Here is a 27879-nt window from a genome sequence, read left to right as displayed (position 1 = left end):
CTGGATTTCTCGGTGGATGTTTTCCTTCAGCTGATCAAGACTTTGAGGCCTAGGGTTTCCATAGATCCTGTCCTTGAGATACCCTGACAAGAAGAAGTCTGGAGGAGTAAGGTCAGGATAATTCGGTGGCCACTCAATGTCTTCGTAGAGGGAGATAAAGCGGCCCTCAAAATGTTGGTTGAGAAAACGCCTTGTTTCCCTGGCTGTGTGAGGTGGTGCTCCATCCTGCTGGAACCACTGGGTTCTCATCTGGATCAGGTTGTTTCTCCTATGGGCCTGAGTACGTAGCTCAGGCAGATAGAATTCCTGAATCATTTCGCGATAGTTCCTCTGGTTTACCGTGCAAGTGTGTCCCTGGTCATCTTCAAAGAAGTATGGACCAATTATCCCATACCAACCAACCGCCACCCACATGGTGACTTTGAGAACAGATCGAGGCACCAGTTCAGTTGATGCAATACCAGGATTTTCAGTTCCCCAGTACCGAAAGTTTTGCTTGTTTACCTCCCCGGACAAGTGAGCATGGCATTTGTCCGTCATGTGAAGTTTTTTTGAGGAAGTCTGCATCTTCCTCCAACTTTCCTGAGAACCAATTTGCAAAGTCTAGTCGTTTGCATTTCTGTTGATCAGGAAGCACAAGTTTCCGTTTGAATTTTGTATGGAAAGGCATGAATGTCTTGGCGAAGGATCCTCTGAACGGTGCTCTTATGAATGTTTGTCTCAGCAGAAAGTCGTCGAATCGATTTTTTTGGACTCTGAACGACCGCCTGTCTCACCATTTCCACATTTTCTTCACTACGACCTGTCCTTTTCCGACCACTGTGACCCTTGTGAAGGTCACAGATGGTTCCCACATTGGTAAACTTTGCGATGGTGCACTTTATTGTCCGAAAGTTTGGTGCATGGCACAAGTGGATACCGAAATGTCTCGAGTAAAGATGTTGCACCTGTATGACACTTTTCGTCTAGTGCCAAAGTTCAACAATTTTCACCCGTTGTTGTATGGTCAGTCTTGGCATTGTTCTGGCGCTTGCTTGGTATCAAAATAAACTTCAGGGTCTCTGCAACAAGAAATGAAGCATTAGTGACAAAATTACTGCTTTTTTAGGACCAAACGAAGCATTTTAAAAGTTGTATATTTTTTTGGGACACCATATATATATATATATATATATATATATATATATATATATATATATATATATATATATATATATATATATATATATATATATATATATATATATATATATATATATTGGGTAGTCGATCTCGTCCAAAAAAATTTTTTTTCAAAAATAAAATTTTTTTGAAATCTGTTCTACCCTCATTATCAGTATTTCTGTCGATATGTTTGCCTGTCTGTCTGTCTGTCTGTCTGTCTGTCTGTCCCTCCGTTCGGTCCAGTGCTCCGTTAATACAATGGCGATTTCGATGAAACTTGGTTGCTAGGTTCATACCATGACCGAGTTGTGTGCAAATGAGAACCGTTGCTATGGACACCACCGTTGCCTAGCAACGGGCCTGAAAATTTTGAAAAATCATAAAAAATTTCTTTTTTCTAAAATAAAAAATCGGGCCACGAGCGACTGTGGGCAGTACATTCAGCCATATTGTCAAAAATTTCCAGCCGGATCCTATGAAAACTGTCGGAGAAGATAGACTTTGAATGAACCCTGGTCGAAAACAATAAAAAAACGAAGTTTATTATATCTCAGAGACTATGAGTCAGATAAACATGAAACTGGTATGGTAGGTTCATGGTATGTCCTAGTTATTATGTGTGAGAAAGAACCGTTGCTATGGACCCCTCCGTTGCCTAGCAACGGCCGAAAAACCTCTAAATGTGGGGGTATTTTAACGAAAAAACAATCTGCAGTATTAACCCTTGAAGCTGGAATCATGAATTTTCTTGTGCTTAATCCTCAGGTCATTCCCCATCGAAAGGGCCCATCACGTCAAGTTCTATTGGGGAGTCGACTACCCATGTCCACCTACCGGCTTGTATATATATTTCTTCGTAATGTATTTATATAAATATTTCATTTCCTCCCCACCAAAGGTGGATGGAGGTTACGTTTTCACCCGTATTTGTCTGTCTGTTTGTCTATGAACAGGATATCTCAAAAGGTTGTGGACGGATTCGGCCGAAATTTGGTGGAGAGGTTGGGTGTATTCCAAGGACGAAATGATTCGATTTTGGTTCAGGTCCGAATCCAGATCCGACCTACCAGTGGGATACTAAACATAAACTGTTCATCCTGGCGGAGCTATGCGCTCTACCAGGTGCCATTGTAGTTCTTGCAACGTGATACACAGAGCTCCACACAGATACTCGTATATTCAGGCATGACAGATATATAGCATGACAAAAATAAATAAATCACCTTTCGGATACAGTAACTCGGTGTTTGTTCAGTTACCAAGCAGATAGCTAGCGCTTGCCAAGCCAGCTGTTCCTTATCAAATGTACGGAACGGAGTGCTTGCCTGAGTGCTTAAGCCGCTTGGCGAGCGCTGTACAAGAAACTTCATAACTGAACACACACACACACACACACCTGTTCTCATCAAAATATAGACCAACTATAACATTGAGTGATGGAAGGACACGAACTCACGAACATATTCGCAAAGTTGAACGTTTGTGTTTGTTTCGTGTTTGTAGTTACTCATTAACTCCACAAAGACGTCCCAAGAAAACCTCGTGATTACAACAAGAGTGGCTCATACTTTTATTAGTAAACTATGCCCCCAAGGCAAATCAGATGGGTTAACACGCGAGGAGTGCGTCCAGTTTGTTCTCTGAGGTCGATGTGTACAAGCAAAAGTCTGAGTGAAGTCGTAAAGATCGTGTGGAAGATTGTTTGTCAGGGTGTCGCCTGTACATTATTGTATCTTTGAGCGTGTCTGTGTCTGTGTCTGTGTCTGTGTCTGTGTCTGTGTCTGTGCGTGACAGTGTCTGTGCGTGACAGTGTCTGTGTTTGTGTGAAGAGTGCCTCTGTTGGTGTCTACGTCTGCGTTGGACGGAATCGGAATGGCGGGTCAAGTTCAGTGAGTTCGGGATTGGAATGGTGGATGTTTCCTTCCTTCACTGAAAAAATATTTCTTTGATTAATCCTTTTTGTTTTAATTAAGCCATTTTCGCTGCAGTATGTGTATATATATATATATATATATATATATATATATATATATATATATATATATATTTTTTGATATTTATTTATATATTTTTTTTTATATATATTTATATATATATATGGTGCTGCTTATTCAGGATGAAGATTACCACACTGCGGTTATGCACAGGCATGGAACAGCACCGATACCACCATAATAGTAGTACACTGGTACTCATTTCGCCGACCTCGGAAGGATGGCAGGCTGAGTCAACCCCACCTGGTGTTAATTCAGTGGAAACGTGGCTCAAACTCAGGACCCTAAGAATCCTGGTGTTTGCTTAGTGGTTAGGGTGGTGGCTTGGGATCCTCGGGTCCTGAGTTCAAGCCCCGTTGGCCGCTGAATTAATATAAACTAGGAGGTTGACTCAGCCTGTCATCCTTCCGAGGTCGGCAAAATGAGTACCAGTGTACTGGTAATGGGGGCACTGCATCAGCGGCATAGCCGCGTCCCAACCAATGATGCAACCAGCAGCCACAGGCTGCACTCTATAGAGGACCCTAAGATCCCAAGCCAGCCACCCTAACCACTAAATCAACACCAGATATTGAATAGGTTGTTTACCTGTATGATAGGTGGGTTCTGTTTTGACAGGTATCAGACATAACGGCGTACGTAGTTAGAAAAGGTAAATTGATCTCTCAGGTTTCACAGTTCTGTTTTTCGTGTCGATCGATCTTTGCCTTTGATCGTAATCTTGTTTCAGGTACTTTGACCCAGGTTCGCCTCGTGATTCCGGGCATGTGGCCGGGTGGTGCGGCATGGTTTCCTGGGCTTACCTGGTCACCGATTACTGATTACACTGGTTACTGGATTACTAGCAACTTGTGAACGAGCTGCTTTAAACATTCACTGCCAGTGTCATCCACTGTTACGACGTCTTGGTCAAATGATACTGGAGATCAGTTCATAGAACACCTTACCCACGCAGTCTTGAGAAAAAGCACATGGGAAGGGTCTGAACAAAGAGTGTGAGGTTTATTTGTCTGGATGCTCAATATCACAATTACTCTGCCCTCAGGGCATTAAACGGCGTGAATATTCTGTCCAAGTACTGCTCAGTACTGTCCAAGTACCCCTGGGCTCTCACCTCGTAGTGGCTGGATAGGACAACCAGGCAACCATTGGTAGGCATGGCCGAGCCACAAAATATGTAACTGAGAAGAAGGTAAACAAACTTTGGTACATCACTGGTGATAATGTTTGTGGTCAGGTTTCATCGTAATTGTGTGTGTGGTTTCGGAGAAGAAAGCAAATACATCTTTTGGGGGACACTCCCCCCCCCCCGCACCGTAGACACCCCTTCGACCCTGATTATATATATATATATATATATATATATATATATATATATATATATATATATATATATATATATTTTTGGCATGAACAATATTTGGTACATCATGGGTGAAGAAGGTTGGCGTCAAGATTCATCGTAATTGCGTGTGTGGTTTCAGAGAAGAAAGCAAATACCTCTTATGGTGGGCAACCACCCCCCCCACCCCTGAATTGACCCGCTTATACCTGGAATTTTTTAATGGCATGAACAAACTTTGGTACATCATGGTTGATGAAGGTTGAGGTCAAGCTTCATCGGAATTGTATGCGTCGTTTCTGAGAAGAAAATAAATATCTCCTTGAGGGATATTTACTTTCTTCTCAGAAATCCTATCGGTCATTTCAAAGAAGTTGAAAGTATTTGTGGACGGACGGACGATGCACCATCCGGAACTACATTCCAGGTGAGCTAAAAATCGGGGTCTAAGAGGGTCTACAGGGGGGTTGCCCCTGTGGGGGGAAAAATTTATATTGATGTATTCTAAATTGTAACAAATGGAGTTTTAGAAATGTAAGTTTTATGCTATAAGTTGAATTGGCTGTTTTATTTGTCCAAGAGGCTTTTGCCCTAGAAGTTGATGGAATGTCTTGGTCTGGAGCAGCATGACCTGAGCTGATAACAGCGAACCTTTGCCTCGAAATGTACGTAGTGGCTTCTCGCCTAGAGAACACGTCTACAGTCTGGGTTGATAGCCCCCACCACTCTCCCATGAAAGTATAAAATGCTTTGAAATGTAAAATTGTTTGAGTGCAAGCACGTGAGGAAGTGGAGAATCTCAGTGGCTTGTACTCCTTGGGACTGACCAAGTACCAAGTTAGAATAAAACTCTTTGATGTAATGTGGAAGTGAATTGAATCGGGTTGGTTTAACTGTTCACTAAAAGTAAGAATAAATGAAATAGAACCAAATAATATTGCAACAAATGGGGATTCTTAAGTTCATTGTACAAGGGTGAGAAGTGTATGGTGGATAATTAGAAAATAAATTGTTTCACAAAGAAAGGACTTGTGTGGACATCGGTTATCAGTGTTGGTGGGTTTTATGCAGGATTTTATAACCAAATCGGACAAACGTTAAACTCTGCCTGAAGTTGAATAGGATTCCACAATCAACCAGGAAGAATCCTTCAACAATCACAACGGAGTGCGTGAAAAAAAATCCACAACACCCCCAAGAGAGGTATTTGCTTTCTTTGCTGAAACGACACACAATTCCAATGAAATTTCACCACAACCTTCATCACCCGTGATGTACCAAAGTTTGTTCACGGCATGAAAAAAATTTTCAGAGATATTTACTTTCTTCTCCATTACGTTTTGTGGGTTATCCATACCTATGTCAGTGGTTCCCTGGTTTTCTTATCCAGCTGCTACCAGGTGAGCGCACAGTGGTATTGCCCCTATTTTTTTTTTATGACTAAGTCGCCAGAGGCGTTATGTTTTCGCATTGTCCGTCTGTCCGTACGTACATCCGTCCTTGTTAATTTTCTTTGCAACTGCTCATCCGATTGACACAAAATTTTCCCCATAGTTACGACTACTCATGCAGACTGTTTTAATGATAATTATGACATCATGGGTCATGTGGTTGGAAAAAAGGAAAAACTTTGGACATCTGTATCTCAAAGCACTCCGTGGAAAAATTGAAACTTGGCACATCTGAAGTACTCCTCGTGGGAAAGAAGTGGGTTTTTTTTTTTAAATGATGTCATAGGTGGCTTTGTTATGACATCATAATTGCATATGATGAATGCTTTATCTAATCAGTATTAAAATGTTTGAGGGTCATTTAGGGATAAATTGCATGGGGGGAAATGTCATCAGTCTCGTGGTTTGGCAGTCATAATTCTTTCAAACATAAAAATCTTCTCCGAAACAGCTAAAGAGATTGAGGCAAAACATTACAGGTATGATCGCCTATCCATGAGGAACAAAATGTTTTCCTCCTATGATCTCAGGAACTCTTTGTGAGCCAATGGCCATCCATATCTAGTGCCCAACTGTGTCTGCGAATGTCCACCTGCAGTTTGGTTACTTTTTTTTTTTTTAGGAGATTGGTGGCAGGATTTGCACTCCGTCCGCCGTAGAACACTTCATTCCGCAAAACCCACTAATGCAAAGAAAACTGAAAACCCATTCCATGGGAATACCTTTTATGCTGCTGCCCTTTGCTGGGCAGCTCACCGGATGACGGGATTGGGGCAAAGCCTTCGGGACCCCCACTCCTTGATGAGAGTAGGAAAAGCACGAGGTAAACTCCCTGGGTCAGATTACGGTGTTGTGTGGCGGAGTGGTGTTGAAGTGTCATCCACTCGAAGGCGGTCTCTTTGCGTAAACCTGAGGCGGTCCCTTCTGGTGGGTGCCTGGAATGTCCTACCTCTAAGAGAGGATGATCACCTGTCTCTGCTATCTTCTAAGCACCAGCGTTTGAACATTGTTCTTGCAGTACACTCGAAGGTTCGGAGACCGTATAGTGTTGAAATCATGGCGGATGGTTACACCTACAACTGGTCTGGTCACTCTGATGGTTACCATACCTAAGGAGTTGCTGTAGCTGTGTCCAAAAAGCTGACTCCCATGATCATTGAAGTAACACCGGTCAACGAGCATATTAGGAGACTAAGGATTCGTCACTTACGAGACCAAGTCCAAAAAAGAATTTTGTCTCTCGGGACATTGGATACCATTGACCAGAGTTGCAGGGCCAGGCTGAATGGCAGAGCTGAGCTGTTCAGGGAGTTGAGGCATGAAACTGCACGTGTGCTGTGGGTGGACGATGAGGCCTATGTGCGAGGAATCTGTGAGGGGGTAGAGCATCACCTGTGTTCAAGTGATTCTCGTCCTGCTTACAGGGGAATTCACACATTATGTTCCTCCAAGCCCGTCCCTCGGTGTACTGCAGTTAGAGCAGAGGGTGGAGAGCTCTTGACAGAGGAGTCCAAAGTGAAGGCCCGCTGGGCCGGTTACTTTGAGCGACTGTACCAGACTGACCCACCAGCCATTGAGTTGAATGTCAGGGGAGTTACTATCCCTATTGCTGACCCTCCAATTTACTGTGATCCACCTTCGTTTTGTGGAAACACAGACTGTGGTGAACTCATTGAAACGGGGTAAAGCTGAAATCTATGGCATCTATGCGTAGCTTCTCAAGGCTGGTGGAAATGCTGTACTCGTGTCGCTGCATGCAGTTCTGTGCTCTCTTTGGAATACAGGCATCATCCCAACTGACTGGAAAAGGGGCCTTGTTTTCCCTCTCTATAATGGGAAGGGTGATCGCCCAGACTGAACAACTACCAAGGGGTGACACTGCTCTTGGTGCCAGTCAAGGTCTTTGCTTGGATAATTCTTTATAGGTTTGTTACGTGGGGTACTACGAAAACTAATCAATCTGACGTCTGAACTATACTGGTACTGAGAGTGCTGTGAGAAGTAGTGATACTGATCCTGCTCACCAGATTCTCTCAGCGAGGGAGCCTCATTAGTGGAGAATGCCAATGGACCGACCACATGCCTCGTGGTTGCCGCAGGTTGATCAGCATCTCAAAGACATGGGGTTGGGCCAGGCATCTGCCTGGGGGATGGGCAGACAGAGGCCACTGGGGTACTGGTGGAAAGTGGATGCAGCGACGCGCTGCTCCGGCGCATGCTCCCATACCTGTCGTCATAGGTCACATGTTTTTACAGCTATGATTTTTTTTTTGAAGAAAATACCTTTAAAAACCTTCCATAGAACGGCTTGACAGATCGAGGGGAAACTTCACCAACGTGTTCCCCAAGCCTCTGGGATACCAGGGTGCTTACAAATAATAAATACGTCACACGGTCTGGCAGCCATATTGGATTGAATGAAAATCTTTATAAAGTATTTATCTTGAACTGCTTCATCAAGCGATGTGAAACTTCACAGTTATGATCTAGTAGTCATGGAGAATATATGATTTAAATTTCAACCTGATCAGATGCATGGTCTGGCAGCCAGAATTATTTAATATTCTGAATCTGGGTTCAGGGATTTTAATCAAACTTGGTACAAGTATGTATAATGATGTAATAATGTGGGCGGGGGCATATCTGGTAACGTGGAAGAGTGCCCTTCTAGTTTTTCTCTCAACTAACCAAGAAAGTTTTAACTGGAATAAAGTTTCTCGAAAACATACTTTCAACTATTGAAAGATTTTTGTGTTTTCTAAGTAAATTACGTTCCAGCTGGTATTCCAAAGGATATTTGTTATAATGCGCAGCTGAAGCTGAGCAGATCCTCCGCTCACAACTGCCCTGACACCACTCGTCAAGCCCACTTTCACGGGCTTTTGCTGACAAGCGCGATGATTAACCCATCGTCACACTCTTTCCTGACCCTAGAGCCGCCTTCAGCCTGGGCGAGGAGACCCTGTCAGTGCCAATGGCGCTGTTTGCGGAGAATCGGCGGCGCCTTTGTGAGCGCTTGCGCGCACGTGAGGGGATGGAGACCGGTGCTGTTGTCGTCCTGCAGGGTGGAGAGCAGACGCAGAGATATTGCACCGATACTGATGTGCTGTTTCGACAGGTCTGGACTGCAAACCTATCAAAATCGTCCAGTGTGTTGTGTAATTTTCTTGGAAGTTTGTGCAGATTTGCTAAATTCTACATTTTTGGAAAGCTTTTTATGTCAGAAATCTGAATACCAATGTTTATACTTGTGGATATCAACTTGCGGTGGCCATTTTGGATTTCAAAATGGCCACCTTGTCAAAACGAGTTTTCGCTATATCTTCAGTCATAATTGAGTTATTCTCTATTTAATGTTTGAAGCTTTATGTTTGAAACATCAAATATTCAATTTATTGCATTAATATTTGTGTATAATGAACAATAGTACATTTACATGGGTATCTGAAGGACATTCGTTTATGTTAGTACCTTGGTCAAAACACAGGTCGTTCATTTTGTAGTGTTCATCATAACATATATATATATATATATATATATATATATATATATATATATATATATATATATATATATATATATATATATATATATATATATATATATATATATATATACTTGTGTTCTGTGGTTCTATATATATCCACAACATTATAATCAAGCAGAGAAGAATTCTCCAGATGTGTAGTTTCATCATTCTCAGTTTGTACTGCACAAACAAAGATCTATGCATGGCAAGTCCTTGTGCTGGCATGAGCATCTCCGTGATGTGCAGTTTACCTTGCACTGGCACTTGACCATCTCAATCGCTCATGGTGCTGGAGGGCAGTCAGATGTTTGTGGCATTATTTGTCCTTGTAATATCCACGTTCCACAGAGGTTCTCTCACCCCCTCTTCCTATCCAGGCTGGAGTTCCTCAAGGCAGTGTTCTGAGTCCTGTTCTTTTTTGGTTTTCATCAATGATCTCTCCGACTCTCTGGAAAATCCTCTATCTCTTTGCTGATGACTCCACCCTCTGCCGTACCATCGGTCATCCCTCAGACCAGCAAACAGCAGCTTCTTCGCTCACCGCAGATCTGGGTAAAATCACAAATTGGTCCAACACATGGAACATGTCTTTCAATTCTGACAAATCTCACACTCTCACTATGACTCTCGAAAAGGACCGTTTGGAACCCCCCCCACCCCCACCGCACCCCCTCCCTCCCATCTACATTCTCAACAATCCTCTGGAAGAATTCCTTTCATTCAAGCTTGTGGGTCTATCTGCCATGATCCTTCCTGGGAAAGCCACATTTCCAACCTGGCCTCAAAAGCCAGTCGCCCTCCGTCGACTGGGAATCCTCCATCGTGCAAAGTCCTTCCTCGGCCCACCTGAGCTCCTGACCACTTAAAAAGCTTTCATCTGCAGCCTGATGGAGTCGTGCTTGCACCCCTGGGCTGGTGTTCCTGCCTCTCACCTTTCTCGTCTTCATGCTGTGGAGACCAAAGGCATTTAGGATCATTGGTATCTTCTGTGATGAGGCTGAGTCTTTGGGTCTCTCATTCTCTCACCGCAGGCAGGTCGGTGGTCTTTCTGTTTTCTACCATCTCCTCTCCGGTATCGCCCCTCCACTCTGTCTGCGATTTGCCCCCCCCTCCCATATTTCCGCAAGGCGCTCAAGGTGTGCCAGCACCCCCTTCTGGTAAAACTACCAAAATCACTGCTCACTGCTCACTTTCACCCTTTCATTCCTCTGTTTTTCCAACCTTTGGAATAAACTCCCACACTTTCTTCAATCCCAATCTTCCCTCCAGGTCTTCAAAACAGTTGTTCACTACCACCTCACCTCTTATCTTCCCTCATCCAAAACTATGATCTTTTCTACCCCCATTAATCCACCCCAAACCTACCTCCTTCAAATTCCCAGCCTTCCTTCCCAAAAGTTCCCTGTCGTGTAAGGTCCTAAAGGTCCCTGTGGCGTCCATCTTGTATACCTCATGTTCCCTGCCCCATCCCTCTCCCTTCCACAGATCTAATGTCTCTGTTCCCCACTGTTTTGTCCTTACCTCTCCTGTCCCTCTTGTCTTCTGCCCCCCTTGTTGTGCGTTGCGTGTTAGCTCTCATATGAGCCTCGACAATGCATACAAAAAAACTGCTCACGTGCTGCTTGAGTGTGCCAACTGTTGGGAGTTTTTTTTATTTCAGCCATGTATTTACAGAACAGGTGTCATCTCAGCTCAGGGATGCTGTTGACATTGATGCCTCTTGCGAGATAAGCCTTGCACACAAATCTGACCAAAGTGTTGATCATACCATCTGAGATTTTATCATTATTGAGGAGCATCTGGAATGTCTTCATCACATCTTCCTCTGCACCTCGAGACAGTTTGAAACACTTGGTTTTACCCACTCCTAAGAATCTTCCTGTGTTGTCAACATTAGAGAATGAATGTGGTGCTGGAATACCTTTGCTTTCGCATCGCCAAGCCAAATCCACAATGGCTCAATGTATATGACTCCTGATAACATGAAGATTGATGTGTTACTGAGCAGATTTGAAGAACGAGCACATCTGTGTCAGGGATAAACACTGTCAACTGGGAATCAGGTAGTCTCTGTTGTGAATGATTAATGTGTCTGCTTCCTCATGGTTGTTCTTCTCAATGACGGATCTGTTGCTGCGCTTGAGCCTGCGGAGTAACTGCTGAAATCTATCAATCCGCGTTCTTCCCGGCACCTTTGTTCCTTGTTCTTTTCACACTTCTTTCTACTTTTTCACATTTTTCTTTATTGATTCCAATTCTTGCTTTTTCTTTTCTTTTATCTATTTTACTCTTTATTTCTCACTTTGTCTGTCGAAGAAGAAGTGAATTGTTGCAGAAATTTTTTTTGTAAGGCCCACTTGGCTGCACCTGGATGGATTTCAGGGTAGTGGAGTAGTGGCTGAAACCCGAATCCTATCCAAGTTCCTCCTGATGACTCCATCTTTACTCTTTACTTCTTCGGGTTCCTTCTGATAACTCTGATGCCATATTTGGTTTTTCTATTTGAATATCACGGTTGCTCCTCATTTGGCCATCTGCTGAGACAATGGTCACTTTTGATGAATCCTCACTGCACAAAATGATTTTGTTTGCTAAGTGGACTGTCAAGTGTGCTTTTGTTTCATCATGGGACAGAAATCGTTTGGTGGAAATATGTCTTGAGATTTGTGTCGTTTGAAACTTGACACTGAGCAGGTGATTTCTATTAGCCCTCATTACTCTCCTTGTTATTTTCTTTGATTAAACTTTGTAGTTATCAAATACCACAACAATCTCATCATAATATCTTGTATCGTGCATCAGTTTGTCAAAGAAATATTTACTGAGGTCTTCAACTGTTGCGTGGTTGTTGAACATTTTTCCAGCTTCTGTACTTATCACCATTCCATCAATGATTGCTATCTTCTAACTGAGCTCAGGCAGAGATGCATTCACATTGTCATCTCCATCAGGTGATCTGTGTGAACCTTGCGTGGATGTGTGTTGGGGATAATTTCCTGATGGGACGTCTGAGGTCAGTTCCTGGAGAGCATGAATTGGCTTTAATTTGTCAGTGCATGGCAATAGTGACCTTTGGGTGAGTGTGAATTAATAATCACCAAAAGCGTGCTTCATGTCAACATTTCTGCCTGATTTGCCAAGAATCACAAGGTATCCATACAGGTCCTTGGTTTCCTTGAGGTCAACTGACTTGTCCCTAACTTTCACTCTCTGCTTTGTGTTTATGATGTGTACATTTTGTTATTTTCCCTCTTTGCAGGAGCCCATAGACTTGTACTCCCAGGTACACGATCCACCACAGTTCTCATTCAACTTTTGTCCGATCTCAATATTGTTGTGGAAATGGCTCCTAGGGGTTAATGGTGCTTAGAATAGAGCATTTATTTCCTTGAAGTGAATGTCTGGTATTAAAATGGAAAGGAATTTTTTTTTTAATGAGATTATGCCCACCATAAATTCAAAGGCTACACTTCATTCATAAATTCATAAATTCAAGGTGGGATCTACACCAAGGAAAGTATAGATATTGAACAGAATGGTGAAATCTATTTACATTCCTCTTGAATTGAGGTAGGTTGGGTTTGAGTGGGAAGCAGGATGCAGGTAAACTGTTCCAAAGTGATGCAGTGCAGGGGAAAAAAAACGAGAAGAATATCTCATGGTCTTACTCCTCGGGACCAATATAGTGTATGGATGAAAAGAAACTGCCGAACGTGTGGAGTGACTGAAAGTATGCTCAGGTGGAACAACCTGTGAGAGACCCTCAGAGCACATTCCGTGGTAATATCGATATAAAAGGCTCAAAGAAGCAACAGAGCAGTGGACTGAGAGAGGTTCCAGGGATGATGTCAACTCCTGTCCCAGCCAGCACACCGCTGGATTCTGTCAATGGGAGGTAGGTGATAGGCCGGAGCACCAGCCCAAATATGGCAATAATTCTCCATGACAGGTGGCCTTGTATAGAAGCACCTTGAGGAAGGTATCGCCAAGCATGAGATAAGCAGCCAAGGTGCTGGGAGGCTCTTTTCGTTACACCAGAGATGTACTTTTCCCAGCTGAGGTTTGAGCTAATATCCAATCCAAGCAGATGGAAAACAGGAAGTTCCTGCAAAGATGAAGAATCCATAGACGTGGTTGGAAAACAAGGTGATCTTGAACTCGACACAGACAACAATTGGGTCTTTTTTTCGGTTGAAAGTAGCAAGCCAGTCTTTTCCCAGTTAATCACACTCTCTAGTTCCTGATTGAGGGTGATATGAGCATGAATACGGGAAAGAGGAGACAAAGTTCCTGGGTAGGTAGTATACACTGTTGTCATCTGAGCAAGAATACAGTCGAGCAGATCATTGATATTGTTGCGGTTCTGCAAAACTGGCACTCCCTGGAGGTAATGGCATACAACATATAGTGGTTCCTGAGATAGTTATCTCATTTGTATTCGTTCCAGCTAGTCCTTCCTTGATGTTGAAGTGGGTTTATAGGTCATATGAGGAGCCGCGAGGAGGAGTGATGTAAGGGACACATCGGCCATTTTGGAGTTAATGCCATATAGCACTATTTTAACCCTTCCCCTATCATCCGAGCCTATCATCATCATATGATTAAAAAATGTCGCTTACATCACTTCCTCGCAGGGCCTCATATGCATTGTGTAGGGTTCAGGTCGGTTTTTTTTGTGATTATTAGATTTCGTAAGTATATTGATGACTTCCGTCCTGTGTTTGTGTGTTTGTTTGTCGGCACGATAACTCGAGAACTGAAGAAGCTACCAATGTCAAATTACACCACGTAATTCAGGAGGGTGATGGCTAGTGCTGATTAGATTTTGGTCAAAATCGGTCAAAGGTCAAGGTCACAGTGAGGTCAAACATTCGATTTTTGATGGTTTGGTACAGAATCATCGTAGAAACATCTAGTTTGCGTCGCTACCTTCTCTAGAGACAGCTTTTCTTAGACAAGGTCAGAGGTCAAGTTGACGATTTCGTAAGTACCAGTCTATGACTGCTTGTTTTTAATCATTTTTCCCCCCAACTTTTTCCGCCGGCAGGATATTGTGCTTTCAATTCAATGACATTTATTACTTACGAAATCTTTAGATTTCGTAAGTATATTGATGACTTCCATCATCTGTTTGTGTGTTTGTTTGTTTGTAGGCACGATAACTCGAGAACGGAAGAAGCTACCAATGTCAAATTACACCACGTGATTCAGGAGGGTGGTGGCTTGCGCTGATTAGATTTTGGTCAAAATCGGTCAAAGGTCAAGGTCACAGTGAGGTCAAACATTCGATTTTTGATGGTTTGGTACAGAATCATCGTAGAAACATCTAGTTTGCGTCGCTACCTTCTCTAGAGACAGCTTTTCTTAGACAAGGTCAGAGGTCAAGTTGACGATTTCGTAAGTACCGGTCTATGACTGCTTGTTTTTAATCATTTTTCCCCCCAACTTTTTCCGCCGGCAGGATATTGTGCTTTCAATTCAATGACATTTATTACTTACGAAATCTTTAGATTTCGTAAGTATATTGATGACTTCCATCATCTGTTTGTGTGTTTGTTTGTTTGTAGGCACGATAACTCGAGAACGGAAGAAGCTACCAATGTCAAATTACACCACATGATTCAGGAGAGTGGTGGCTTACGCTGATTAGATTTTGGTCAAAATCGGTCAAGGGTCAAGGTCACAGTGAGTTCAAACATCCAAAAAATGATAACTCGAACGGAAGAAGCTACCAATGTCAAATTACACCACGTGATTCAGGAGGGTGGTGGCTTGCGCTGATTAGATTTTGGTCAAAATCGGTCAAAGGTCAAGGTCACAGTGAGGTCAAACATTCGATTTTTGATGTTTTGGTACAGAATCATCGTATAAACTTCTGGTTTGCGTCGCTACCTTCTCGAGAGACAGCTTTTATTAGACAAGGTCAGAGGTCAAGTTGACGATTTCGTAAGTACCAGTCTATGACTGCTTGTTTTTAATCATTTTTCCGCCGGCAGGATATTGTGCTTTCAATTCAATGACATTTATTACTTACGAAATCTTTAGATTTCGTAAGTATATTGATGACTTCCGTCATCTGTTTGTGTGTTTGTTTGTTTGTAGGCACGATAACTCGAGAACGGAAGAAGCTACCAATGTCAAATTACACCACATGATTCAGGAGAGTGGTGGCTTACGCTGATTAGATTTTGGTCAAAATCGGTCAAGGGTCAAGGTCACAGTGAGGTCAAACATCCAAAAAATGATAACTCGAACGGAAGAAGCTACCAATGTCAAATTACACCACGTGATTCAGGAGGGTGGTGGCTTGCGCTGATTAGATTTTGGTCAAAATCGGTCAAAGGTCACAGTGAGGTCAAACATTCGATTTTTGATGTTTTGGTACAGAATCATCGTATAAACTTCTGGTTTGCGTCGCTACCTTCTCGAGAGACAGCTTTTATTAAACAAGGTCAGAGGTCAAGTTGACGATTTCGTAAGTACCAGTCTATGACTGCTTGTTTGTTTGTGAACAGTATTACGGAAAAACTCCTCAACGGATTTTGACGAAACTTGGTGGGGGGATTAGGTATGGTCGAAGGATCATGCCATTAGATTTTGGACTTGGTCCAAAGTCCAATATGGCTGCTAATGGCGGCCATTTTGAAAAAATATTTGAATTTTTCTTTTTGCATTTCTACATGTTTTAAGAGATTTCCAAACTAAAAAAAAAAAAAAATTTGTTAGAAAAAAAAACAATTTTGCACCTTTTTTCAAAAAAATTTCGTTTTATTTGAAAAATATTTGAATTTCTTTTTTGCATTTCTACATGTTTTAAGTGATTTCCAACCCCCAAAAAAATTGTTAAAGAAAAAAAAAAATTTGCAACTTTTTTTTTCAAAAAAATTTCGATTTATTTTTATTTTTGGCATTTCTACATGCGCGTCGATCTAGTTTAGTTTATTCAATCGTGGTTCAGTAGAGTCTGATTCGTTTTGACCTACAATGAATAGGATATCAGGTTCACTTAAGTGACCCAGCAGTATTGGCGGCGGAGGTTTTGCACTCTACCGAGTGCTCCCCCTCTAGTTTATTTATTTATTCAAATTAAACACAATGCAATGCATGAATACAGTAACAGAAGGCGACTTGAGTCCTTGAAAACAAATTGTTTGTGTCGGACACAAGGGAACTTAACAATACATGGATTGGTTATATAACATATACATTCAGGTAGTTATACAAAATCAATTTGGAATTGCACTTACAGGATAGCCGAGGCATACGCATGCTCACTCTAAGCGGTCTAGCCTTGGTGTGAATCCCGATCTAGCTAAAAACTGTCATCTCACTGTTTCACAGGCAGAGTGATTCATCAATGCGTGTGCTTTGTCCCTCGGATGGACGTTAAATGGGCCTCCCGTCTGCCGGCATTAGTGTATGTGAAAGATTCCACGGTGTCCTTCCCGAAGAGTCGGCGAGCTATCGCCGGCACCCTGAACAAATTGCAAATTCCATCTGTAACCAGCAGAGGGCATTGCATCAGCGGCACAGCCACACTCTCAGCCAATGATGCTATCCCACAGCCTTTTGCTGCATACAAACGAAGAAGAAGAATTTGGAATTTGTGCAACGCAGTAAAAATGGTTTTGAATCGGAGCAGCTGCACATTAGGTTATGAATTGTAACGCGAGCTGAAACATTTGTGAAACATATTTGTAAATTTTTTTTCAACGAGGGGCAATGTTTAAGCCATCTATCGCATCATTCCAATGTTTGGGACCAGAGAAGTGAATGTTATGCTGGAAAGGTACAATCTGTTCTTGGGGAGATGAATATGAGACATTGATCTGGTAGTGCAGCAATTCCTCGATTTCAAGGTTAACAACACCATTACCCAACTCGCGTCGCCTCAACTCACACTTACGTCTTTTTAATTCCTTACCTTTTTTATTCTCGAGCGTTTTCAGAACTCACAAGACTGCTAAAGAGACCCGAATACATCGCTGAAGTATCAAATCGTGAGATTGCAAAATCCATGAAATGACTACTTTGCGTCGCACATAAATAAATGTACTGTACCGTCGAGTGGCTAACAGGCACTGTAAAATCGTTACCTGAGAAGTGAAATTTGATGTTATTTTTTGAATGTATGTTGGTGGATGTTGCCAGGTTGATAAGTTTGCCGTACCATTTGTAAAAATGCCGACGCTCATTGGAAAAAGGAGAAAGAAGAAGAGGTATTGTCAACTTCGACCACTTCTGGAAGAGGTTTATTTTTATTTAAATGTGTGGTAGTGTAAGTTTTTAAAAAAAAATTATTTATTTATTTATGCATATGTGTATTTGGATATAACTGTCGTTAATCAAAAAAGGGTAATGTGATATCATCGGTAAAAAGCGAAATGTAATACATGACGTGCAGACGTAAGGAACCCAACCCCCGCTTATTCTGTTAATTAATATGAGAACCGTTGCTTTGATTTACGTCATTTTGACATTCATCGTACTTTTCAGGAATGCATCCCCGACGTAAACCGGGGCATCACTGTATATAATTAAATAATGCTTGCTTTGTGCTTTACTTGGCACTTTTGAGTCTCGGTTCGATTCCCAACCCGACTATAAACCGTCACCTCAGTGTCACAAGCAGGACATTACGTCGTCTATGAATGTGCCGTTCCTCAGATGGGACATCAAGCTGAACTTTCATGATCGGATGGTGTCTTTCACCAAGGGTCGGTGATTGTTGCTGGAAGCCAGCCAGTCCCTGCCCTCTGCATATGCTCCATGTATTCCTTTTTCCTGCCCTCCCCTGACTCCTAACCTCACCACCCCCAAACTTCTTTCCTTTTCTCCCAATTCCTACACTCCCTGAACCTCCTTTGAGTCTGTCCTTTTGTCCTCCCCTTTGTATCAAGAGTGTAGTCTTTTATAGGCTTGCATACAGGTATTTATACTTTCCTGCAGAATTGTTTGAAGCCATGATTATGGGTGGATGCAGTGTCCATCAATGGAGTTGTGAAAAATATCCCCACTTGGACATAAATACACATTAGCTTTGGCTCACAAATGCTACGTTTGTGCTGAGGTGGAATCTTTGTTACCATCTTCACCTTGATACTGTAATTGAGAACATCGTTTCTCTTGTGTTTGTCAGTCATGAAGTCGGAATCATCGTAAATTTCACAAATTTACATGATATGGTAAAGATGGCTGCTCAGTGACGTACTATTTTGTTTTTCCACCTTTGTAAACATCATACATGCAACATATCTGAACAATGACAGCACAAGAGGCCAAGTATCATCTCTATGTTCCTGTAGCTCACTGTAAACATTGAAAATGCCACTGTGGGCCTTGTAAGTTTGTGCAAAACTGGATACAGTATCAATCTGTCATTATCACCTTCTGTTTGATGCAGGAATCCTACTTTCACTGGCTGTTTGGCATAACTGAGGCCAACTGCTTTGGGGCATTGGCTGTGGAATCTGGCAAATCCATCATGTTTATTCCGAAGTTGCCCGACTCGTATGCTACCTGGATGGGCAGGTAGGTGTCAGAGGTATTGTTGTACACTGCTCCTTCCCAATTCCATATCTAGGCAATGCGTGATGTCATCGCCGGACGCCGAAGGAAGGGAGTTTTTTTACTCCGTTTGTTTGTTGTACATCGCTCTTTCCCAATGCCATATCCAGGCAATCCATGACGTCATCGCCGGGTGCCGAAGGGAGTACTCACTTTTAACTCCGTTTGTTTTCTTGTTTGTGTTTGTTTGTCCGGGCGATGATATCTCAGCCATCCTTTGAGTTAGGAAGCTGAAATTTAGGGACAAAAGTGAAGACGTGCTTTGGCAAAAATGTCATTAAAATTTTTTTTTTATTAATTAATTGATTAATTACTTAATTCTTATCTATTTATTAATTAATTACTTGTTTTATTTCTCATCCTGACAATATCTCGGGCACCTTTTGAGCGAGGAAGCTGATACTTGGACATGACGGTGAACAAGTGATTTGGCTATAAAGGGTATTTTTTTTATTTATTTAATCAATTAATCGATGAATTATTTTCTTTCTTGCTTTCGAAGCGATATTCTCTCAGCCATCCTTTGAGCTCGGAAACTGAAATTTGGGGACAAAAGTGAAGATGTGCTTTGGCGAAAAGTTTTTTTTTTTTCTTCTATTTAATTAATTACATAATTATTATTGATTTATTAATTACTTTATTGTATTTCTCATCCTAGCAATATCTCAGGCACATTTTGAGCGAGGAAGCTGATATTTGGACATGACATTGAACAAGTGATTTGGCTATAAAGGGTATTTTTGATTTATTGATTAATCAATCATTTCATTTTTTGATTAATTTTCAAAAAGTTAGATTCAGATGAAACATTGGTGGCTTCGGTATACTATTGCCAATTGATAAAGAAATTAATTATTTTACGATTATTATTTATTTATTTTAATTCTTGTACACCGCTCCCAATTCCGACTCCATGTGCTGCAAGGCGGCATCGCCGGGTGCCAGCGCCCTGGTGATGTCACATGCTGGATGATTGGTTTTTTATTGATTTGGCATGTGGGTGGTATACTTTGAATGTACCGGTACATGTTTGTTTTCTTGTTTGTTACTTGGCGAAAAAAAATATTTGCCAAGTACTGTATGTTGGTCTGTAGCGTTTGTCTATTTGTCACACGATTTTTGGCCACAGTTTTCAAGCAATCGGTGTGTGTGTGACAGACAGAGACGCAGACGCTTAATTTTGGTGAAGATCTGGATCTGAGAATTTTTCAAAGTGATTCTTCACCATTGAGAGATGGGACCAAAATTATATATATAGCACAATATCTCAAAAGGTTATGGATGGATTCACACGAAACTTGGTCGACATATTGGGAGTGCCACTAGGAAGAATTGATTCAATTTTGGTGAAGATCTGGATAAGAGAATTATTTCATTTTTAACTGATTCTTCACCATTGAGATATGGGACTAAAAACAATATTGCATGATATCTCAAAAAGTTTTCGATGGATTTGGATTAAACTTGGCGGACATGTTGGGTGTCTGAAAAGGACGTGAAGATCCGGATCCGAGAATTTTTCAAGTGATTCTTCACCACTGAGTGTTGGGGCCAAAAACTATATCACATGAGATCTCAAAAAGTTGTGGATGACTTGTGACAAAACGAGGTGTTTGAGTTGGTTGGGTGACAAGAACAAGCCGATTCGATTTTGGTTCAGGTCCAGATCCAGATTCTGCCTATCAGTGGGATACAAAACTTAACCTGTTCAGCCTCTCGGAGGTACGCGCTCTACCGAGTGCCGTTGTAGTTGTTGTTTTTTTTAAACTTGTGATGCGGGCAGAGCAAATGTTGGTGTAGGTTTGGTAAAGATGTTTAATGAGTGTGTAGATAAAGTTTTATGGTCATGTTCATAATATGATCACAGTGGTTTTCCTTTTTTTTTTCTTTTAGCATCCACCAGCCAGAGTATTTCAAGGAAAAGTACGGTGTGGATGAGGTCCATTTCACGTGTGATGTGAGTGTCACCGACATTTACGCAAATGATGTTTGTTTTCAGTAAATTTGAAAAACTGTATTGCCTGGAGCCCCAGATGATTCACAGTTAGATTGGAATCTTTTATTATAATAATTTGTATTTTGCAGTGGTCTCCTGTTTTGTTCAGCTTCTGAGTGTTAATGACTGTTTAACCCATGATCTTTGTTCCACAATCTACGTCAATCTTCCATTGTCTGTATTTGCAATCATCTGCAGATCGCTCAGGTCCTGGTGAATATGAAGGCTTTGGTCCTTCTTACGCTGGTAAGTACTCGGCCTCTGGCAGAGCAAATGGATCCCAATTGCCTTCTTGAAATGTTGCTGCATCTGCATTGGCAGTTTTATAAGCAGGCTGAGAGTGAGTGTGGCACAGATGGTACAGCAGGGTATCGTTCTGACATGGTTGCTGCAGCACATTCGCACAACAAGAAAACATTTCTATTTGTACTGTGTAACGGTGAGCCAAGTTCTGTCTGTATACCTGTTCTGAAAATGCTTTCTGCTTCTTCTTTCGGATGCAGTACATGGTTTGCGAGTGGAATCATTTGTTGACAGTGTGGTGCAGTGCCTCCTGTAGTTCAGTGCGGGAATTTGTAAATCGTTGTGGCTGCCGGCAATGGTTGTGGTTGTGGCTGCCTCATCTTCAGGAAGGGCACCGTGGGATCTTTAATGTCCATCAACTAATGCTGGCAGATGGGACACCCAGTTTAACATCCATCTGAGGGACGGCACACACATTGGTGCCTCTTCGTATGAAAGGACCAGTGGAATTGTGTACTCGCTCTCCATCCGAAGAATCGTTGAGCCGTCTTAATGAAGATTTAAGCATTAAATTGTTCATGTTTCTGTGGAATGGGGTGTGGGAGGGGGAGGACATTTAAGAGTTGTGCGTGCATGCGTGTACATGCGTAATACCATTGGAGTAAAAAGTTGATAATGTGGTATAAATCCATATTACCACTGGAATCCATATTTCTTTGGACAATGCCTCAGGCTTTTCTCATCAATATGCTCTTTGGCTTTGTGTGTATTTGTATATGATTGGAACCTCCACAATTGTCACCGTGCTTGCTTCCCTCAGTTTAGTTGTTTTATCTCACTGCAATCAAAAGTACCCATGATATATCGTCAAATCTTGGGTTTTTAGTTTTTTTTCGTATGCAAAGTCTAGGCTTTGGAGGAGACGCCCGCTATTCTTTTCTCCCAAAATAATGTCATTTGGTGATTTCATAATTTTTTTTTTTTTTTTTTTTTTTTTTGTATACCTTGGTCGAGGCTCGTATGAGAGCTAACACACAACTCACAGCAATGAGGCATGAGACAAGAGGGGCGGGAGTGGAAGGGACAAAACATTGGGGAACAGACAGGTGAAATGTGGAAGGGAGAGGGATGGGGATGGGACGGGGAACATGGCGAGGGGAAGATGGACATTAAAGGGACTTTCAGGAAGGAAAGCAGGAGAATTGAAGGAAGTGGGCTTGGGTGGATGAAATAATTGAAATAATTTGGTTTTTATTGTCCTCCAAGTTTCACTGTGCAAATTTCTATATGTCCCATGCAGTCCGATAGGAATGCTTCCAATAGAGACGATGGAAGAATCATCACAGTATATGGGATTTGAACCTAGGATCCTGGTACAATGAACAATATGCTCAGGAAGCAACGCTAAACATGTTAACGCATCTTTGATGTATTATACCTGTTAATGTTGTTTAATCAATGATCAATTTATTTGTCTGATTGTTGTAAGTCTCGGTGTTTCCCACTACCCCACTATTAGTACGATATTGCACCTTCCCATCTCATCTTGTTCTTCCATGAACCTTCCTTTTTATGTGAGAAATGCTAATGGTCTTGACCTGTTTTGACAGCGCGGTGTCAACACGGATAGTGGGCACACCTGCAAGGAGGCCGTGTTCGAAGGGATTAGTCGGTAGGTTCTCACATCGGTGTCGTGGAAATTTGCGAACAGTTTGCAGAATGGTCATCAGAGATTACAAAATTCTCATCAACCCTGCGGTTTTATTTATTATTTATTGATGTGTTTTTACTGACACAACTGACTGTGGTTAATTTCAAATCGTACGCTATCTGATGCTGTTCGTATTATTGTTGATGGTACTTTGCAAAAGGCTCCTGAAATGTTTGTGACGTAACCCATAAGTGGTTAGTGAGAAAGCGTGGTGCAACAGTCACACACAACCTTTTTTTGGGGTTGCATAGATTTTGAACATGTTCAGCATTTGGATTTTAACTCCCTGTAATTAACAGCTTGGGCCCACCTTTGATGGGCAATTTAAAGTGGTGGTATTTCCACAAAGTGATGTGTTTTCTGGGACACACTGTTCACCTCAAAATTATTTTTGGGACAGACAGTATCATAACCATATTTGGCCTTGCTGGACAACATTCGAAAGTTTTTTTTTTTTTTTTGCAATGTAAAATGACGTTATCAATTTTGAAGTTTTCGTCATAAATATCTACAATAATATATCCAAGCAAAGGTACCCATCCCTCGTGATGGGAAAAAGTTTAAGTTAATTTTTCAATTTAACTTATTTCATGGACTTCAAAAAGGTTAATTGTGTTACACTTTTGGTTTCACTCAGGGCCAAAACTCGGAACTACAATATCTATATTAACTTGAGTGTTACTACATGAAGATCTGTATTAAATCTACTTTAATACAGCAGTTCTTGTTTATGTGTAATAATAATAAACGTCAGTGTATCTGTGTGTCAGTGTGTCCCTTCCATAACTCCAAAACTACAAAACCTCGCAGCCTGAAACTTTGCAAGCAAACTAAGAAAACTCCAAGGAAGTGCAGGAGTGAAAATTGGGTGTTTGGGTTAATTAAAACACCCCTTTTGAAGATAATTAATGGCCATATTTAATTATATCCTTCATCAGGCACGCTCTCTATGGGGTCTTTAGGCATATCCTGGGTGACCTTGCTGGGGTTTTAATTCACCATTTTGTTCAGCCTGCTCAACAATGCCTTGAGTTGGAACAGGCCGCGATGGTTTATTAACGATTAAAAACGCTTAAAATGTTTTTTGTTTTTTTTACACTTTCCTCGCTCATATAATTATTGAATGTCTGATCTTCATCGCTACAAATCGCTGTATAAATCGCTTTTGTCTGTGTTATAGTTTTCAAATTCGGAGCTTGGAACAATTTCATGCATTATATGATGTAATTTTCCACAATCTACTCTCACGGATGAATTCAAGTATGTAATAGAAATATTGTTTGAGTTTGGAGGATCGGATCACGTGGACGAAATAACTCGAAATCTGGAAATGTTAAGAAATCGGCGATGTTCAGGTTTTTTGCGGGTATGTGCCATGACCAATCAGCTTATCACTTGCCAAGCCAGCCGTTCCTTCTCAACCATTTAATTGGAGTGCTTGCTTGAGTGATTAGGCCACTTTCCAAGTGCCCTACAGCCTATTGCGGTACAGTTCGTGGCCCAATCGAGATGTACAGTCGGCAGTTACTATAGGGTAGAGGTACATGTGGGTAGATTTGTATCTGTAAAGTGACTCTTCATGGGTTGTGTGTACATGCTTGCATGCTTGGTTACTGGTGCTGTGGTGGTAAAGCTTCATCCCTTATCTTATGGAGGTTTTAACTCTTAATATAACCTCAGCAACCTCCGATTGATCACGTTTTCTTTTGTCCTCGTGACTGTTTCTAAAGTAATTGGTTATTTTATATGAACCGGAAGTGCTTTACAAAGGTTATATGGTTTCTCTTTCTGAGTTTCAAAGCAAAATATATTCGATAACACCCCATTTCCAAGTCTTTTGCCATATTAATGTGTTTTCTAAATTAGAGCCAATTTTTTTTTCTACCCGTCACACGCAGCTGTTTATAAAGATTAATTTTTATGCACATCTGTTTGAAACGTCTCTAATGCAATGTTGTTTTTATAATTTGTTCATTGAAATTCTCCAAAAACAAGGGTGAAAGTTACTCAAGGTTTTGGGTTGTATATAGTACGTACTGTAGTTGGTAATCACACCGACTCCAATTTGCCGATTATCGGCCAAGCACTAATTGTGTGTGTGTGTGTGTGTGTGTGTGTGTGTGTGTGTGTGTGTGTGTGTGTGTGTGTGTGTGTGTGTGTGTGTGTGTGTGTGTGTGTGTTTTGCTTTGATCAGAAAGCATAACATTTTATCTCTGCTAACACCCCTCCCCCCCCATCTCTCTTTGTCTCTCTCTGTCTCTGTGTCCCATCCTAATTCCACCCCCTCCTAATATAGTGTAGCACCCTCCTACACCTCTCTGTCTGTCTGTCTCAGTTGACGTCCATCTGTCTCCGGACATGTCTTGGCATTGTTCATCTCTGGAGGGTGTTTGTGTCTAAGCCATGTTTGTTTGGCTCCTGACGTGTCTGGACAAGAGTTTATCTCCGGACATGTCCAGGTGGTGTTTGTCTCTGTGCAGTATTTATTGTATGACTGGTAGAAAATAGATTTCAGACTTTATTCTGTTTCCATCTTCACTGTTATTATATGCAGAATCATTTTGATGAAATGGTATGAATCATAGTTGACGCTCCACCACATGTCTGTCTTCCCTTCCTCTCATCTCACGTTGCCTTACCTTTCCCCATCCCTCCTCACTCTTCCTCCCACCTTGCTCCCCCTCTCTTCTCTCTTTCCCCTTCCACCTTCTCACTCTTCCCCCTCTCTCGCACCCTCTTTTTTTCTCCCCCCCCATTCCCCACCTTAGTATCCCTGTCAGTGAAGTGACGTGTGGTATGTGCTAGTTTTAAATATTACTGAAAGGGACAATAAAGTGACTGACTATATTGCATTAAGAAAACTGAAATGAAAATGCAAAATAACCAATCAGCAGATTTTCAAATGCAGCGAGGGAAGCAGCCGCCGAAAAGGGGAGACAGACAAACAAACAGACATACGCCATGATTCAGTATATATAGCAATGGACACATTAGCTCCATTATATGAAGCGATTTGTGAGATTTGACTACCTAATAGGCATAACCACATCTCCTTTCAAGAATACTTGGCCTGGACTTTTGAAATTGTCTTTTCTTCATTCCTACCTGTTTTGCACTTTATTTTCTCAAAATTGCAAATGACAGTATGATGGTGGCCCAGTGTCGAGGACACAGGACTATCATTTTCAGAGGTTGTGAGTTCAAATCTGGCTGAAGGCAGCAGTATTATTTAAGCTTTAGAAACTATGCGAGTTTCAGGAGATTTACCTTGTTGCTGTTGAAAATTTTTAATTAAACAATCCACTTGGCTTTTTAATGCCTTTCAGGGAGGGGTTAATCTGTCTGCAAGTATGATTCACGTGTGATTCAATGCTTCTCAAAATCTCCATCACTGCATTTATTTTATTCTGAGGACTATCTAAAATTACATATTTGGGTTTGTTTTTACCAAACATGGTGTGTATATTTACATCAACGATAAAATACTACTTGTATTTTGTTCACCATTTCAGTGATTTGAGAAAATTTAAATGAAATAAAGATAACCAATCAAAGAAGCATTCAATGTACCAATGATTACCTGTCAAGTGTACTTACCTCATTCCCGGTGTTGTCTACCTACCTTTCTCACATTCTAGGTTCAAGGTGGATAACACGAGTCTGCACCCTGAGATTGTGGAATGGTAAGATTGCTCAAGCAGGGTGAGGAGAGCAGAATGCAAAAGTGTGTGTGTGTGTGTGTGTGTGTGTGTGTGTGTGTGTGTGTGTGTGTGTGTGTGTGTGTGTGTGTGTGTGTGTGTGTGTGTGTGTGTGTGTGTGTGTGTGTGTGTGTGTGTGTGTGTGTGTGTGTGTGTGTGTGCGTGTGTGTGTGTGTGCATGTGTTTCTTTGATTCTTGTGTATTTGTGAAAACTATGGGTTGACTGACTGCCTGGACACAACTGAGGTTGTGGATCAACTGATGTATGGTACAGTGCCGATTGAAAGTCTACACCCCCTTTCAAATTTTTCACCTTTTGTTGCCTTGTAGCCTGGAATTATTGCATTGAACCAGACTTTTTTCACCTTTATTTACACATCATAACCCACAACTTCCAAGTGAAAACAAATTCCACAAATTTCAGAAAATTAATTAAAAATACAAAACTAGAATATCATGGTTAGATCATTGTCAATCCCCACTTTATAATAGCAATTGTAAATTAGCTCAGGGATAACCAATCACCTTCAAAATCACACACCAAGTTAATTGTCCTCCACCTGTATTATATTGTTGTGATTCTGATTATTTCAGAATGAAATCGGCTGTTTCTTGAGGGTTCCTCTGCTGGGTCGTGCATTTCACAGCAAAGATTCGACCATGAGCACCACGAAGCTTTAAAAAGACCTCCGGAATATAGTTGTGGAAAGGCACAGATCAGGGGATGGGTATAAAAATATTTCAAAGGTCTTGAATATCCCTTGGTAAAGGCATTCATTAAGAAGTGGAAGGCATATTAGTACCATCAAGACACTGCTGAGATCAGGTCGTCCCTCCAAACTGGATTACCAAGCAAGGAGGAGACTGATCAGAGATGCCACCAAGAGGCCAATGGCAACTTTGAAAGAGCTACATGCCTTTATGGCAAAGATTGGTCACTGTGTGCATGTGACAACAATATCCCAAGCACTCCACAAGTCTGGTCTGTACGGTGGGGTGCCAAGAAGGAAGCCATTACTCAAAAATCCCACCTTGAGTCCCTTTGAGGTATGCATTAAACCACTCTGGAGATTCTGAGGCCATGTGGCAAAAAGTTTTGTGGTCTGATGAAACCAAGATGGAACTTTTTGACCAAAATGCAAAACGTTACGTTTGGCGTAAACCGAACGCAGCACATCACCCAA

The 27879-nt window shown here is 41.5% G+C and overlaps 1 protein-coding gene across 1 annotated transcript in view; it reads left to right on the top strand.

The window, feature by feature from the left end:
* Positions 1 to 2831: 2831 nt before the first annotated feature.
* The window catches only part of PEPD (peptidase D), a 56551-nt gene continuing 31503 nt past the window's right edge, over positions 2832 to 27879 (top strand). Inside the window, exons 1-7 of the mRNA XM_085857213.1 lie at positions 2832 to 3053; positions 8886 to 9069; positions 18884 to 19011; positions 20941 to 21004; positions 21242 to 21289; positions 22897 to 22958; positions 26636 to 26680. Of these exons, the coding sequence (XP_085713339.1) occupies positions 3037 to 3053; positions 8886 to 9069; positions 18884 to 19011; positions 20941 to 21004; positions 21242 to 21289; positions 22897 to 22958; positions 26636 to 26680 (548 nt within the window). The 5' untranslated portion in view covers positions 2832 to 3036. The remainder of the gene's footprint in view (positions 3054 to 8885; positions 9070 to 18883; positions 19012 to 20940; positions 21005 to 21241; positions 21290 to 22896; positions 22959 to 26635; positions 26681 to 27879) is intronic.

The sequence above is a fragment of the Eptatretus burgeri genome, chromosome 15 (assembly GCF_056783735.1).
Source record: "Eptatretus burgeri isolate ZD-2024b chromosome 15, Ebu_testis_v1, whole genome shotgun sequence".
NCBI classification, from domain to species: Eukaryota; Metazoa; Chordata; class Myxini; order Myxiniformes; family Myxinidae; genus Eptatretus; species Eptatretus burgeri.
The sequence above is the reverse complement of the archived record's forward strand: the minus strand, read 5'-3'. Positions and strand labels throughout refer to the sequence as shown.